This window comes from Paralichthys olivaceus, chromosome 18 (genome assembly GCF_024713975.1).
Source record: "Paralichthys olivaceus isolate ysfri-2021 chromosome 18, ASM2471397v2, whole genome shotgun sequence".
Lineage (NCBI taxonomy): Eukaryota > Metazoa > Chordata > Actinopteri > Pleuronectiformes > Paralichthyidae > Paralichthys > Paralichthys olivaceus.
Genome location: NC_091110.1, coordinates 15,825,747 through 15,841,773, shown reverse-complemented (window position 1 = coordinate 15,841,773; position 16,027 = coordinate 15,825,747). Strand labels below are relative to the sequence as shown.

Sequence of the window (16,027 nt, the reverse complement as noted above, 5' to 3'; positions counted from 1 at the left end):
AACATCGACACAAACATAATACATGACAGTCTCAAAGACAAACCAATAGCACATCGATAGTTAAGTATTTTTACTGTGCTTTCAATGAATCACAAAACAGTTATTCAATTGTTTAAAACCTTATGTGTGAGTTATGGAGAACACGATCGTTTGACCTGGGGAAAACTTAAGAACTGCAAACCTGCTTCTGTCTGTTGACACTGAGTGAAAGCTGCACTTTTTTTTTTTTGTGTGTCACGTTGCAATGAGTGTACCTATTTTTCCACTTCCTGAGAAGTCAACTATCAAGTTGCGAAGTGGACGGGGCCGTTTGTATTTGTCCCCCATTGCAAATCTGCATTTGAAAGTTTACTTTTAAGAAAAACCACGGTTACTGAACATATAAAACCTGGAGTCTCTGATATGATCAATCTTTTATCTGACATTAGCCTTTGAGATTCAAATCCCTTCAATGTGGTTTGTTACATTTCCCACTAATTGGCTGTTGCTATGATGAAGACATCAGATGTGAAATCAGTTCCTGACAATATTGATTTTATCTGTACTTTAACTTTGTCTCAGGTTTGTGAGGATTCAACTGACAAATAAAATTGCTCAATCAGTCAGAAACAGTGTCAGTGATTTTCAGACTGTTGTTACCAGGTCCCAGATATTGACCCCGTCCACTTCTCTGCTTTATTTCTGAAGCGTTTAAAGACACCAACACATTTTCCATCATAATTTAGTGTCTTAAAACCATCCAGACCTCAGTGCAACTGTTTATTACTGTTATATTCCCATGCTTTTGTGAGTTTTTGCTAATATTAGGTATCAGGTATTGCTTTTGTACATTTGCTTGACTTCAGTCAAACCAACAGTAAATGCAGTGCTTTCATAATGAAGCCACTTCCACTGAACCCCTATGTGAACAAATTAAAATGCAAGAACCTTCTGTGTATGTTGATAAATGTCGATATAAATAAATGAGATTAGCTTCTGCTGTAAGTCTGTTATAAAGAGCAAAGTTGTTGGTTCAAATGTTAAAGCAAAAAGTGAAATTATAATACAAAATTGCTTCCATCATACCTACTTCACTGCATGGTGGATGCAGTTCCAGCTGAGTCATTGTACAGAAACATCACATCAATAAACCCTCCGTCTTTGTTGCTGCTTTTAAATATGAGACAGAAATCATTTAAATCAATGACGATACTTTTCCCAGCTACATCTATCGACCTTTGTACTAACCTGTGATACTGCTGAGACAAAATGTCTGACTGAAGTTTGTTGACATCGAGGGATACTGCAATCGACGTCTTGCACAAAATCACATCGTCTGCTCACTTCCGTAAAGATTCCTGTAAAACTCTGTGCTTACGCTCTGAAGGTGTATTTGTGCCGTACATGAGGAAACGGTGCTCTACATCAGTGATGCTTTCCTTCTCCACATATATATATAGCTTTGATTTGTTAAAATGTAAAAATATTACTGATGCCTTGTGCTTAGCTGTCAAATTTTAAACTATGGGAAGCATTTAGATTACGTAGCGATATAATCAGCATCAGGGAACACAGCAATTATACAGTAAATTATTAAGAAAACTTTGATGCTAAAAAGTAAGTCACCTTTAGACATTTTAGTCAAACGAAATGGCAACAGATTTCTCATAAAGTGCAAATTAAATTAGTTCCAACATACACATTGTCTGACATTCTTCTTATTGCCTGTAGATATTGTTGGCAAAAAGTAAATATATACTGTAGAAAGTCGGGGCACAACTGGGGCATAGCATTTTGGCAGGGGAGGACGTAGCGGTGCTCGAAAGATGAGAGGCACTTATAAGGGTGTACGATTCACCAATTGTTCATGTCCCAGGCAAAGGTTTTAGGTTAAAAATCAAAGAGACGGGTGGGTTGTAAAAAGCCAATAATATGAAATTTGAGAGGGATCGAAACACTGTGAGAGAAATTTGTATTAGGTGTGTACTACAAAAGCTTCACTTGCAAACATGCTGGGTGGTGAATTTAACACACCCAGTCCCAATCACTTTCACTGTACATGCCTTATATCGTCTACTATAAAAAGTGCACCGTATTACCGATGCATTCCTCCCCAAGCAAAAGTAAAGATCTGCATAGCTGCAATACTCTACAAACGTATTTTACTGCCAAACAAAGGACCATGTGGTTTAAAAGGTGTTCTAAAGATCTAATGGTTCCCACCATTAAAACCACTATATAGAATAAGCTAGGGGCCAAATCTCCATTGTGGTAAATGCAGACTGAAGAGACTACACAGATATTTTCTGTCAAGCGAACTTTCTAGAACATTTCGAACAAACACATCCCCCTGTAGAGAATCAATTGCAACCATTCCCCGCTTGCATTCTTTAACGGAGCCGGTCAAATCTTCGTGCGTAATCTTCGACTTTGTCTGAACTCAGATGAAGGTCCGAGTGTTTAAAAGACAAAAAAAAAAAAGCGGAATACCCCTTACATTCTTCTTGTGTGCTTCTCTATGCTTTTCTTACAGTCAGGTGAGTCCACCACTTATAAAACTAACTTTAACAATCTCATTTCACTTGCACTCTTTACGCCACAGCACCAGCAGTACACTGTGTACAACCGAGAAAAATAGTAGCATGTCATCTGCAAAGAGGATAAATATATCTACCGTCAGAACTCAGGTTCCTGAATTACGTGAACACAATGATGGTGAAATGGGTCAAGATTGAGCGATAAAGCACTGAGTAGTAACGTCTAACACACCCCACAAAAGGAGAGGTAAAGCACGGGCTCGATCATTGACATCATTGTATAAATTTAACCCTTACACCAGAGGTTCATATATCAATCCCTGTGCGCACATCTCCTGCTTTTAGGCCCAGTTGGAAATATTTCCAGGTCTTGCACCGAACTTTAAACTGAACACAATCATGAACAACATAATATTTTTATCTGTCTACAAACCCATTCAGATCACGTGATTTTGAATATTTGTCACTAAAGTTTACTACTCTGAGATGCTCGATCAATACTGACCTGTCCACGTGATGGTAGACGTAGAAGAATGATGTTCCCTGCTTTAAATATATAATACATTATATACATGAAAAAAACATGTAGGCAGAGTTGCTCAGTAGTCCGAGAGAGGAAACACAAGCTGTCTACATCATTTTTGCTCATTTCTTTCAACAAGTATAAATAAATAAATGATTATCAAGTTGATCAATATTGCCTCCTTATTTCCAGCAGTCCTGTTAAAGTGAGGTTTATTGTGGCGTGGCGGATGCGTGGGGGGAGGGGCAGAGAGAATCTGCGCCGTGGTGGACTGAACGGATAGCTGAGGGTTTTTCAGCAGTACCTGAAGGTTGTTGGTTTTTAAGAGAAGGCTTCATGAACATCTGAGTGCGCGCTCTGAAGTGTCGTCAGTTGGAATCCCAGAGGAAATGAAGGTTCCGTAAGAAGATAAGTAAACAGTCCAGCTACAGTCTGGTCGATGCTTTGACAATCTCGGCTGCAGTTTATGCACAAACCGTCTGGATGGACTGAACTTTCCACTGGATTGAATATCTCAATGGACTTCAACTTGGCTGTTGTAACGGTTTGGTATGGATGTCCCATTTTGCCATTAGAGGTTCGTTGAAAGTTCATCGGAACATGGGTGAAGGACGCATGGATGGATCCAGTTGAATCTCTAAACAGTTCTGCTCCGAGGAAGCTGTTTTTCGATGTTGCTTGAATCTGCGAGCAGGCTCCTCAGCAGAGACGGTTCCATGAGTGAAATATAAAGTACAGGGGGGGGGGGGATTCTCTAGGAACTCATCAATCACTGTCTTGGTGGAGATTCCTGACAGAAGAGTCAGATGAATCTCTCGTACAATCTGCGGATTCATTCAGAGGCTGGTTTTAAGGAGCAGAATGGTTCGATTGCCACATTCTATCTGTGTTTAACAGCATTTACATGACAAACTAGAACAGTTTGATGCTGTAACTGAACGTTCTATACATTCAGCCAGAAAAACAGGGGCTCCTAGAGCATCACATAATCTAAAACCTGGCATCTTTTTACACTTTCTTCTTCATTTATAAATCTCAGCCTCTTTAAACAATGCAATGCGTTTTTTTACATGGAGGATAATGAAGAATCTAATGATTATGAGCTGGGACCTTGCACAGCTGGATTACAGCTGCAAACCAAAGGTGAGCCTAAAGCAAAAAAGTGAAACTTTGTTGTTGATCCATTATTACGTGTTGTCCCTGCCTGAGAAGGATGGAACTGTACGTCCATAGAAAACTGTCAGAGAAGAAGCGAGTGCTGCTCAGATCCATTGGGCTCAGATCACCCGAGACAGGCTGCATGAAACTCCCATGTTTGTGATACAGCCAAAAAAAAATACAAGAACGTGCTGGTTGTTCTCAGAGCCAGATCTACAGTCTCATGCTTCATGTCAGATCTGAGAAAATCCAAACAGTGCACGAGATATTAGAATCCCCAAGATTCACACAAATGGAATAAATTGAATCAAAAAAGTCTTCACTCGGGTGTAATTCAGTTCGGTTCGTTTATCTCACCGGCGTCTTCCCTTCATGAAGCACCACTCAGTTCCATTCAGTTTGGTTTTAGCGCTGCAATGTCAAATATCCCCCGTGACACCACAAGCAAACTCCACTCACCAGAGCCACAGTAAAACGTGGATCCTCCAGTTTAAATCCATTATCACTGGGTGTCCTTGTCCGTAGAAAGTGCTAAGCTGCTCTAGGTCCAACAGCGAATCGGAGTCTTTTCGTCACACACTAGGTCCATATATGTTGTGAATGTATATGTGTATGTGTGTATGCGTGCTTGTTGCCTGTACATATGCATCACATGTTTACAGTAGAGTTGGTGTTGTTCATATGGACTCTCATCTCCTGAATGCTAGTGATGATTTTTTTCTGATGGCCGGCCAGATTCACGCCCACTCTCCGCAAATCCCTGGAAAACAGCAAACAAACAACAGACCCTCATTCATCCATCAGTCACACACCAAATAAACACATGTATGAATGAGTATTTCTGCGAGGTTCTACATGAGGTTTTATCTTGATTGAATTTAAGGTGACTGTTGGGCCTTGGTGGAAAGTATGGGCTCTACTGAATTCCAGTCTAGTTTACAATATTTTAGATAACAAGCTTTTAATAGCATTTTTTTGTTGTTTTAGCTGCAATGTTAATTTAAGTAATTTAATCAGAATAAAATATCCCCACAAGAACAGCCTGATTGAAGCAGTTACAAAAACTGTAATAATCCCTGATACATACATGATATGCAGTTTTTGTCAAATGTACTGCTTCTGAAGACAGAAACCCTGTAAGATACTGCATTCTCATCGTGCTTTGACCTTGACAAGGTACATAGACACATCTGTATACTGAAATCATAGTCGGATATTTCAAAATGACAGAATGAAGCTATAAAAATGATCTGCAAGTCGTTGTACTTCTATTATATATATTTGCAGATGCTTAAGTGGCCTTACTCTGATGTCATCTGAGCCACTGTCTCCAGTGTAGAATAACCTCCCTCCATGAAGAGCTCAGTGTAACGACCCATCTTGATGGAGTCCAGCCACTCCCCGACAGTCTGGCTGCGAGCGCTGCAGTCCGCCGTGACGTTGGCGTGCTCCACTAACAGGTTGGAAACCCTGTTGCATGAATAGAGACACGGTAAAAGAAATAATTGAATTAAAGCAGAAGATTACACACGTCTTCAAACAGAATCTCCGGTTGTCAGGATGTAAAGCACCAGCTCTGTTTCTTGTTATCATGAATGTAAAGGAGTGTGATTCACTGTGCAGTTGACTGTAGTTTGACGCTCGGCTCCTGACAGATACCAGCGAGGCTTCATCATGCAAGTTACGCACCATTACACGAAGCTGAACACGTTGTCATTCAGCTCACTCTTCATGCAAAAAAGTAAAAAAACAGAGCTCTCCATACTATCAAACAGAGATGTTCACGCGAGCAAACAATATTCTCCACGCCACAGCCAGAACAAGAGATTGCCCTGTTGGTGTCCCTTTAATCTGCATTACTGTCAAATGCTATTGCATGAGCTGTTAGATGTGGCATTCATTTATTAACAGGGCTCCTGTGTGTCTGTGTGTGAGAGAAAAAAAAGAGGAGATCAAAATATCTCACGTTATTTCATTATTTCTGAAAATAAAATAAAGTAAGGATAGCGTCTGACTAAATGTCTGCCGCACTTACATCTCTTTCATGCCCTTATGCACTTATGCATATACATAGTGGGAAAGTACTAACTGAATGTTCAAAGGACGTCCAACCTCAGTATAATTCACGTTAATTTGTAGTTTTCAGAAAATCCAGACACCTTCATTAATTTCCCTGCTCTTCTCTGCTGGCATGAAGGACTGTGTACATCCTGGTTTAATTATGCAGCTGCACAGTAATTCAGTAAAGACAATATTTAATCTGACGAGTCTAACGATGCCATCCCTGAAGGTTAAATATCCACACACATACATGCAAGAAATTTATGATATTCCACGTTGGTGCAAAGTGGCGATTCATTAAACACAACGGAAAATAAGAAAATAGAACAGCAAATAATAAAACACAACAAATCAAAAAAATTTTGATTTTTAACTTATTAGCCGTTGTGTTTTGCTGTGTTTTGTAATTTGCCCTTTGGCTTTGCACTTCACCGTGATATTCACATATCTGTGAAACCTTTATTTGTCTGGTGCTTGAATACAAAAATATCAGTTTCTGTTTTGGCCCTGAGGCCTGACCACATATGTCCGATGCTCTGTGGTGTGAGCTCCCACCTGTGTGACGAGTTGACCAGTTTTTTTAATGAGCTGGGGTTGCGGATGAGTTTGTCCAGTAGACAGACGATCTCATCGAACTTGGGCCGGCTGCTGCGATCTCGCTGCCAGCAGTCCATCATTAGGTGGTACAGCGCCTCGGGGCAGTCCATAGGACCTGGCAACCTATAGCTCTCCTCTATTGCTTTTATTACCTGCAAATAGACAAGAGGGATGTTGGTTTCGTAAAACATGACCAGATACTCCAGGAGAGTCTGAAGGACCTGAAGTCTGACTGTCGCTCAGTTAGGGCGAGAGTTTCACTTTTTTTCCTCAGGCAAAACCCAGTGAAAGTGAAACCAGGAAGCGGTGACACGATGTCTTATTCTGCTGCGACGATTGCCAGACTGTGTCTTTCCACTGCAAATTATTTACTCTATGTTAATCTTCGATTTGAAGCCTGCATGAAAACAAATGTAAGTCAAAATATACATATGTTAAAACCACAGACTCACATGAAACAGCACAACACCAAACCTCCAGTCATCAGTGCTTCAAACAAGATCCACATCATCACCCACCAACATCACACAGAAGAATATATCCCAGTTAATCCTGGCCTGTGGGCGGAAGCTCAAAATCTCCGTGGCTCGCTGATAGAGGCTGTGATCAGGCTGCAGAGCTGAAACTGCTTTCAGACCAATAATAAGCAGCTTTGTCAGTAAACTTCTCCTACTTTACCTGTACGGCTCCTGTAACCTGAACTTCTGAGGCATGAAACGGCCAAAGTGTCAAAGCTGCTGTGAATCAGGACACAACTTGTTTTGACACCTGAAGGTGAAGTAACTTTTCCGCAGCAGAAACCGTGACAGAAAAACAACGTCACCTCCAGTTTGAATCATCCAGAGATGTTGAATCCTGATATCCTCCAGAGACGCTCCTGCTCTGTATCTGACCCCACACTCAAAACCTCCGAGAAGTTAGCAAGCAACAACTAAACCCCCGCAGAGAACCCGCAAAGTAACTCATCATAAAAGTGTTATTTATGTGATATGCTGAATAGCCCAGTTAATCACTTCTGTATCTAACAAGATGTGGGGAATGGAGTTCGATGAATAATAAATAAATCCCGGCTCTTCTTGTTGGACTCTGCAGTGGAAAAGCAGGCTGGAGTTCTCAGCCTAGTTCTGCCACTGCAAGACACTGCAGGGAATTGATCTGTTGAGTTCATGACAGCCTTTACTTGTGTCAAATCCACACAAAAGACAGACGTGGTAGACGCTCCGAGTGAGAGCGCACGTACACGCTCCAAAAAGAGAAGCGTAGCGTTGAATCATTGCTGCTGAGAGGGAGCAGAACCACGCACGGCTGAGTGTCAGGGAGGAAAGATCAGAGGGGGAGAAAATTAGCGGCCGAGCTGGGAGAGAGAAAGAGAAGGTGGACGAGAGCAGAGAGAGACGAAACAAGAGGACGAGAGAAAGACGTGAGGGGGAGAAGGGAGAGAAATGGCAAACAGACGGAGAGAGAGCATGGAGAAAGAGAGAGTGAGTGAGGCTGCACTTTCTTCTGCAGATCAGAGAAAATCCAGCATAACGCTTTCAATTAAACATCAAACGTCTTCTCTTCTCCTCTCATCCTCCTCTCCTCTCCGACTCTTTGACTTCTTCGAGACAGACAGACTAATAACCGAGAGGAGGAGGGAGGGGTCTGAAGAGGTCACTGGAGGGCTGTGCGTGCATTTGCTGCCTGTGTCTGTGGGTGGGAAGTGAACGCACATGTGTGTGTGTGTGTGGCGCCGGTATCGAACACGGCGCTCTCGCTCGCACATCGCGATCGTGTGAAGCGATTCCAGATCTTCCCATTAAGACGACCTCTGAGCTGCACCGTGGCTGCCCTCTCTTCTCTGACTCACTTTCCGTCGTCCCCTCGCTGACGCACAGACACATGTAGGTCGTCATCCTGGTGTCACCAGCGCTCATACCTCCCCCCACAGCCACTCATTCACAAGTTCACATTTCCAGTAATACAAGAACGATGCTGTTCATCGTTTGTTCATGGGGATCCAAAGACATTTAAATCTTATGGTTGATCACCGGAGCAAACCTTCAAGCATCAAAATCTAATCAGGTCCAACTCATTTGAAGAAATGCTGTTAATAAATACATTTATACTTTTAATCTCTTTAAATTGGTGAACGAGAAAAAAGAATAAACCAAGATTTAATCAGAAACTTATCTTAAACTATGTGAACATACTGTTCCATGTTTGGTCTCAGGGACAGTTGAAAAAAAAAACATTGTTCCAACGAAGGTGTGAAGTTCATTCCTGTGAAAATAACACTGGAGTCCAACTGCTGCAAGATCCCTAAACTGAGTTCTGGAAAACAAACTTATTTCCATGTTGGCAGAATGTGAGGTGAGAAGATCGATACCATCTGCTGCCCAAAAATGAAGCTTTTAGTCGGGATAGTAGCTTCGTAGAATGTGGAAACAGTCACACAGCCTGTCTCTGTCCGAAGGTGAAAAAGCTCCACGCTCACTAATTAACACATTACATCTCATTTATATAATCAATAGAAAAACAAACACACAAAAAATGGGGTTTGTTAAGGAGGTTTTATGAGCCAGACTTTTTCTGGGCAGTTGCCAAGCAACCAGTCCAAGTTACTGGTTGTAGCCAAGAACTAATCTGGCACATAAACGGCCCTGCCAGTAAACATGTTGGTTTTCGTAGAGATTAAACAAACAGGATACAATGTTTTAATTAGTGACACAAGAAAAGTAAATCAAAACATCGGAGAGTAAATGAAAAACTGCAAACATGATGAAGTTAATGAGAAATGAGGCTTTTCCTATTCAGTACCTCTTTAGTTCAACCCAAAGGTGAAAAGAAGAATTCAACTTGGTTCAATTGTGAGTAAACTTACACAAACAATGAACAGCATGGACAAATATGTCCCATTAGGAAAACTTACGTCTTGATTGGACATCTCCCAGTACGGCCTCTCTCCGTATGACATCACTTCCCACATCACAATGCCGTAACTCCACACGTCGCTGGCTGAGGTGAACTTCCTGTATGCGATCGCCTCTGGAGCCGTCCAGCGAATAGGAATCTTGCCGCCCTGTGAGAGAATACAAGAAAATGTAATAAATCAAACGACCTCTGGGGATTGAAGAGAACTTGGTACTCAAGCTCCGTCGAGGCTGAAATACTTTCAATTTGTTTGCTTTAATATGAAAAACCTTGATATGTTGTATGTGTGTGTATGTATGATACTTTCTCGTTCAAATGACCTTCCTGTGTGTAAATACAGCTGCACTCATTCAAGGTTTTTATGTTTTATTACAGAAAAAGGAAAAACCAAGAACAGACCTTAATTAAGACACTTCTGCCTCATGTGGTTCGACCCACAATTTCACTAATGAACACCAATTTAGAAGATATTCACATTTTCTTTTACAAATCTCCTGTCCTGACTGTCGGGGGGGGGGCGCCGAGATTCCTCCGCACCTTTTCCCCATCTTCATTATTGAGCTTTCATTGCTGTGAAAGAAAAGTTCACAGGACGACTGCTGCGCTCCTGACGAAAATGTGTTCTCTGCTGATGAGCGGTGAAATAAGCTTGATGCCGTATTGATGAACACAGCAGCAGGATATCTCAGGGTCTGATTATTTGAGGGGTGTGAATTGCGTTATCCTCGGTGGCTGCTCTGTCAGGGAAAGAGAGAGGAGAGATGCAGCCTGGCAGCGAGAGGTGAGTGGCAGGATATTTAGCGCTAAAGCAGCAAGACTCGGTGCTAATTGAGTGTTGCAGAGACTGAACCGAGTACTAATTGGACCTCCTCCTGCAGGAAGCAGCCTGTCTCTGGTTGACAGGACGCCACTCAGCCTGGGACACACAGCTCAATTTAAAACCCGCTGCAGTCCTCTCTCTCTCTCACTGTGTGTGTGTGTGTGTTAGTGTGTGTGTGTTTAGCTCCTGCAAGACTCTGTTGTGAAATAGTTTTCCACTTAACTTTAAAATAACACTATCACTGCACACACACAGAGAGACACATTGGATTAGATATAAATGCCTCTAGAGACACCACAGTGTCCTCTCGATGTCACTTCCTCTTCCTCTCTCTCATCCTGAATTAGTTGATTAATCAATTATAGATAATTGAAGACTATGCAAAAACATGGAGGTCACATGAGGAACTGCTACTTTTCTTAGTTCTTACCTTCTTCTTGTTGGTGCAGATCCAGATTCCCTTGATTCCTCAAAGAATAATTCATGGTTTCATAAGAGGGTTGTTGTGCTTGTTTGGGCTCTACTGAGTTATTCTAGTTATAAAGTAAATATCTTTGGGTTCTGAACTATTGGTCAGATATATCATGATTTGCAGATCACCTGGGGTTCTGGGAAACTGTGACGTGACATTTCAGACTTGGGAGATAATCTATTACTTGCAGCGCTACGAGACACAAACATGTGCAGTCTTACCCGGGTGGTGTACGCAGCCTCCGGGTCGTCCTCCAGGACTCGGGACAAGCCGAAATCGGACACTTTACACACAAGGTTACTGTTCACCAGGATGTTACGAGCTGCCAGATCCCGGTGGACGTAGCCCATGTCGGACAGGTACCTGAGTTCACCAACACAGAGGAGATGATGATCAAACACAGCCCTGATGATGTGTTCAGTTCAACATGTTGTGTGGACGTGTGGACGTAGCATGTTTACCTCATACCAGACGCGATGCCGCGCAGCATTCCCACCAACTGGATCACAGTGAACTGACCGTCATTTTTCTGATGAGAGACAAGTTGGAAGAAGAGATTCAACAGGAGCAGTGAGGAGGAGGATAGAGACTCGAGAGGAGAAACAATATCAAACTCATGATGACACTCAATTTAAAGTCTCCAAGCAGATCTGAGATGCACATCTCTGGACTCAGACCCAGAACCTTCTTGATGTGAGGCGATAGTGCAAACCACTTTACCACCATGCCACCTCAAAATACTATACATATAAAATCATGTATGATTAAATTAACTATTACTTATTATCCGTTTAGCCAATAGGATCTTAATCAAATCCAGGATGCCCTAAATGCACTTTCAGTGATGCAGCATAGAGTCACTGCAGTGCTTCTCCTCAGTGCCTGCACTGCATTATAATTCTGTATAATATATACAGTAGCTCAGTTATGATAAAGAAGTCCCCACTTGGTTTGACATTAAAAAAACTGTCTGGAGCCCCCCTCCCCCATCACCTGTTCTGTATGCTTTAATGTATGTAGCCTGCTAAACTGGGTCAGCTTGCAGGATATTATAGAAAAGCGGAAGAGAAAAGGTGCGTGTGACCTCTGCGGAGGAGAAAAATAATCGCAGAGCTTTCTGCTAACGGCCACTTAAAAGTTGCCCCGTGGCATGAAAGCCACACGGCCACTGATAGCCCAAAAAGCCAATTACCAGAACCTACGGGAGAGCAATGAAGACGCGACTGTGAGCGCCCAACTTTATCTCAGTCAGCAGTGGATTCTGAGGGTATTTGCACATTATTGCAGATTATTCCCATTTACTTCTAATTGCTGGTAATATAATTTTCAGGTAATGTATCTCGAATGATCGAACGTTTCCTCACTTCTAATTGCTCTCCCTGTCAGGTATCACCTGTGCACCCTTTTTATAAATGTTACCTCGGGTCATTCCACACATCCACGTACTGTACTGTCCTTGTCAGTTGATCTTCTGGTCTGTGCGTGGACCCAAACCAAGATTAAAGATCCCTCTCCACCTCCCCAGGGCTCATTGCTGCTCGGAGTCGCACCATGTTTTATGAAAACCACCGTCTCTGCTGCAGACTCCAGCGCAGCCGTTACTCCCTCAAGCAAATCACAGCCACTTTCTCATTATTCACGTCGAGCAGTGACTTAGCTTTCTCTTGTGGGACCTTCACATTTCCATACCCCTATATTAATAATTAGCTCTTTCAATATCCAGCAAAAAATGGTGTGAGGGAAAAAGGTACTTCTGCCAAGGACAGAATGCGGCTTCCCGCCACAATTTCACGCAGATTAGGAGACCGTCCCTGGAAAAAGCTGCCAAACTCGATTCAAGTCACAGCACTGACCGACCGGCCGTCAGTGGAAAAGTGTTTGATGCCAAAGCAGGAAGTAATGGTTTGTGGCAAGGACGGGTGTAGAGGTTGTGGTGGTGGGGATGCCTGGATCTGTTTTTACCTTCACCAAGGAAATGAGATGTTTTCATCTAGAATGTTGTGGTGAACACTCTCCTGCGGTGTTCTCACATTGGCTCATTCGGACATTATCCAGAGTTTTTACTACAGGAGCTGGGAGGAGAAACTCACTCTGACATTTGTGTCAAACAGCCTCTGTGGAAAATGTCAGGACCTTATCTGGAGTCCAGCGCAGGTTTAATGTTCCACCTGGTGATCAGGTGTTGCACAGTTCTGACCTCTAATGCAAAAATATAAGACGGCGTCATCTCACACCACTTCTCTTTGTACAACGCTAATGAAAGCAGTAAATTACACTGACTGCTCTTTCCCTCCTGCTGAAAACTCTTCCTCTCTTACTTTTCTCCCACTGACAGCTCTCACTGTTAGTTTAAGCCTCATCTCCTTCTGATCCAAGAGTAAACTATCCAATCTTCCCTTCTTATCCTTTCTCCACATCTCAGCAGGAGGACGTGTGCTGAAGCTGCTCACTTCTCTCCCCCTCATGGTTTCAAACTGCAGTTTCCATCATTACAACAACCACCTTTCCTTCCCGCAGCAGAACATCCCACTTACATGTGAAATGAGATGTTAAGCCAAGGATGTGCAATATGAGCCTTAACGGTACATTGTCCAGAGCAGTGACACTTAATCCAGGAGCCAGTCCAGCCCCTGGTTTTCTCATGGCTGTGTCATTTATACCAGCCTCAGTACACCAGCCATCCATGTAATTGCTTCACAGGGTTTTCTGTGCCCCCCCCCCCCAGCCTCCCCTTAGCCATACAGGGTTACTCTCTGATGCACAGAGGACAGTCACGTCAGCAGTTTCCACTTGACCATACAGCGTATCCACTCCCTCTTTCTTTTGTCTCATTCCACGAGAACATCCTGTGCAAATTTTTGATCTGACTTTCAAGCACGCCTCAAACTCCGAACACGACCCAATGATTCTCACCTTTTCCCAAATTTCCGTAACTTCTCTGAATTATGCCGATACCATCTTGGAACCGCGGGACCTTTTTTTCTTTCACGTCTCCATTAACCATCTGCAGCAGCAGTTTACCCCGTTTTCATACAGGTTTTATCCTCATGTGCCAACTGAGCATCATGCCATTGTAACCAGTGAACAGAAGAAAGTGTTCTGGAAAAGGATCAGTTTAATCGGAGATCTGCCAGCCGGCCTCTTTTTTACAGTCCGCTGTCTTTACTCGATAAAATCCAGATTGTGTACACCAGGGGTGGGCGGAACCCTTTTTCCTGTCAAGGGTCATTTCCATTTTTATAACGTCCATCGAGGGCCATTCTAAATTACTGAACACATATATCACGCTAACCTCACGAATATGATGGCTACAACTGCTCCTCTTTGGCGAGACCTCTGATGTCAGATGGTAGTGATGATGATGCTACTGGCAGCTGGTTTTAGCCAAAACAACTTGCTTCATCTTTGGTAGCAGCATGCGTGGTTTGTGAGGACAGTTCTTCTTCTTTTGTATGAAACACAGCGATGACACAAATAAAAAGAATCAGTGACCTCTTTTTTGAATGTCCTACCTTAAGGAATGTGTCCAGGGATCCATTCTCCATGTATTCTGTGATAATCATCACCGGTTTGCCTGTGAAGCATAAATACAATTACTACAAAAACGACAATACACGTCAATAAATAAAAAGGAAGGTCAGAGTGGCAAAGTCAGTGTATTTATATTTATCAAACAAATATGCTGAATATTAAAAACATTATATCACTGACTGGCATAGAGACGTGGGATTCATATGCAACGATTGAGAAACTATTTTCAGCCCTACTTGTTCAACCCTTTAACACTGTAGCCTAACTAAGAAATAGCTATATTTACGGTTTAATGTAATTAAAAGTGTGGTTTTAAAAAGTAGTATCAACATCCATAACAGTTTCCTGAAGGCCAAAGTGATGTGGTGTTATTCAATTTATAGTGAGAAGAGCAGAAAATCCAAACATTTATATTTTGTTGCCTGAAAAATGACCTGAATGTTGCCACACGAGGCAACAGCAATCATTTTCTATACAATCAACACAAACGAGCAAAATAACCTTCAAATGTCGTATTTACTGCAGCAGTCGTATTGGATTGCTGTATTTTTAGCTGTTGTTCCTAATTAACTGGGAAGTGAGCATATGTCAGCACTAATTTCATTCTCATTACCAACCCTAATAGGCAGAGTTAGTTATGTGGCTATAAAATACCAAATAAGCCCACACTGCTTGAGGATTCAGTTGTCTTGAATAATGAGCCAGGTCGATGTATTGGTGTTTTTCAGATGTCTGTATCAGCTGTTTGTTGCTGAATTAAACAGAGAAATAAATACAAATATAATTTCATGTTACTGTCGCACTTAAATGATGAAGTCAACCGTACGCACGAGTCAAAAAAAGGTCAACGCAGCACCGAGCTTGATAAACCTCAGCTGAAGCTGTCAAAGCACATCAGAACGTGACGGAGCACGGCTGAGTCAGATGGAGGCTGACAAACCCGACCGAGTACAGTTTTTAGACGGAGGAAATAAGAGGCTGACAAGTGCACAAGTTAAGCTTTAAACATCTCCCAGAAAAATATTCCATATGAGTAGTTAATCTGCTGAGTGGCATACGTTAAAAAACTCTATAGGAAGCATTTTGGACTCAAAAACCTCGGAAACTCAAAATGTAGGAGCAGATGCGACGATGACTCACTTTTGGTGACGACGCCCTCCAGACGGATGATGTTGGGATGGTTGAACTGGCCCATGATTGACGCCTCCCAAAGGAAGTCGCGTCTCTGCTGCTCGGTGTATCCGGCTTTCAAGGTCTTGATGGCAACCTGGATCTCCCTCTTCCCGGGCAGCCTCAGTGGTCCGCTGCACACCTCTCCAAACTCCCCTGAGGAGAGAAGACGGGAGCGTGAGCAACACCTTGAAGTGCAAAAGTCTTGTCTAATGGTGAAACATCTCATACAGACTATTCTACTCTGAGGCAGAACTTCGGCCAGT

The 16,027-nt window shown here is 42.5% G+C and overlaps 1 protein-coding gene across 4 annotated transcripts in view; it reads right to left on the bottom strand.

The window, feature by feature from the left end:
* Window positions 1-2,510: 2,510 nt before the first annotated feature.
* Window positions 2,511-16,027, bottom strand: part of LOC109626328 (ephrin type-A receptor 5) — a 53,799-nt gene continuing 40,282 nt past the window's right edge. For all 4 annotated transcript variants that reach the window (XM_020082172.2, XM_069513873.1, XM_069513872.1 and 1 more), the window contains exons 12-19: window positions 15,732-15,917; window positions 14,573-14,634; window positions 11,522-11,589; window positions 11,282-11,423; window positions 9,767-9,916; window positions 6,814-7,007; window positions 5,503-5,667; window positions 2,511-4,957 (exon numbers count right to left, since the gene is read on the bottom strand). In XM_020082172.2, coding sequence (XP_019937731.2) covers window positions 4,846-4,957; window positions 5,503-5,667; window positions 6,814-7,007; window positions 9,767-9,916; window positions 11,282-11,423; window positions 11,522-11,589; window positions 14,573-14,634; window positions 15,732-15,917 — 1,079 coding nt within the window. In that variant the 3' untranslated portion in view covers window positions 2,511-4,845. The remainder of the gene's footprint in view (window positions 4,958-5,502; window positions 5,668-6,813; window positions 7,008-9,766; window positions 9,917-11,281; window positions 11,424-11,521; window positions 11,590-14,572; window positions 14,635-15,731; window positions 15,918-16,027) is intronic.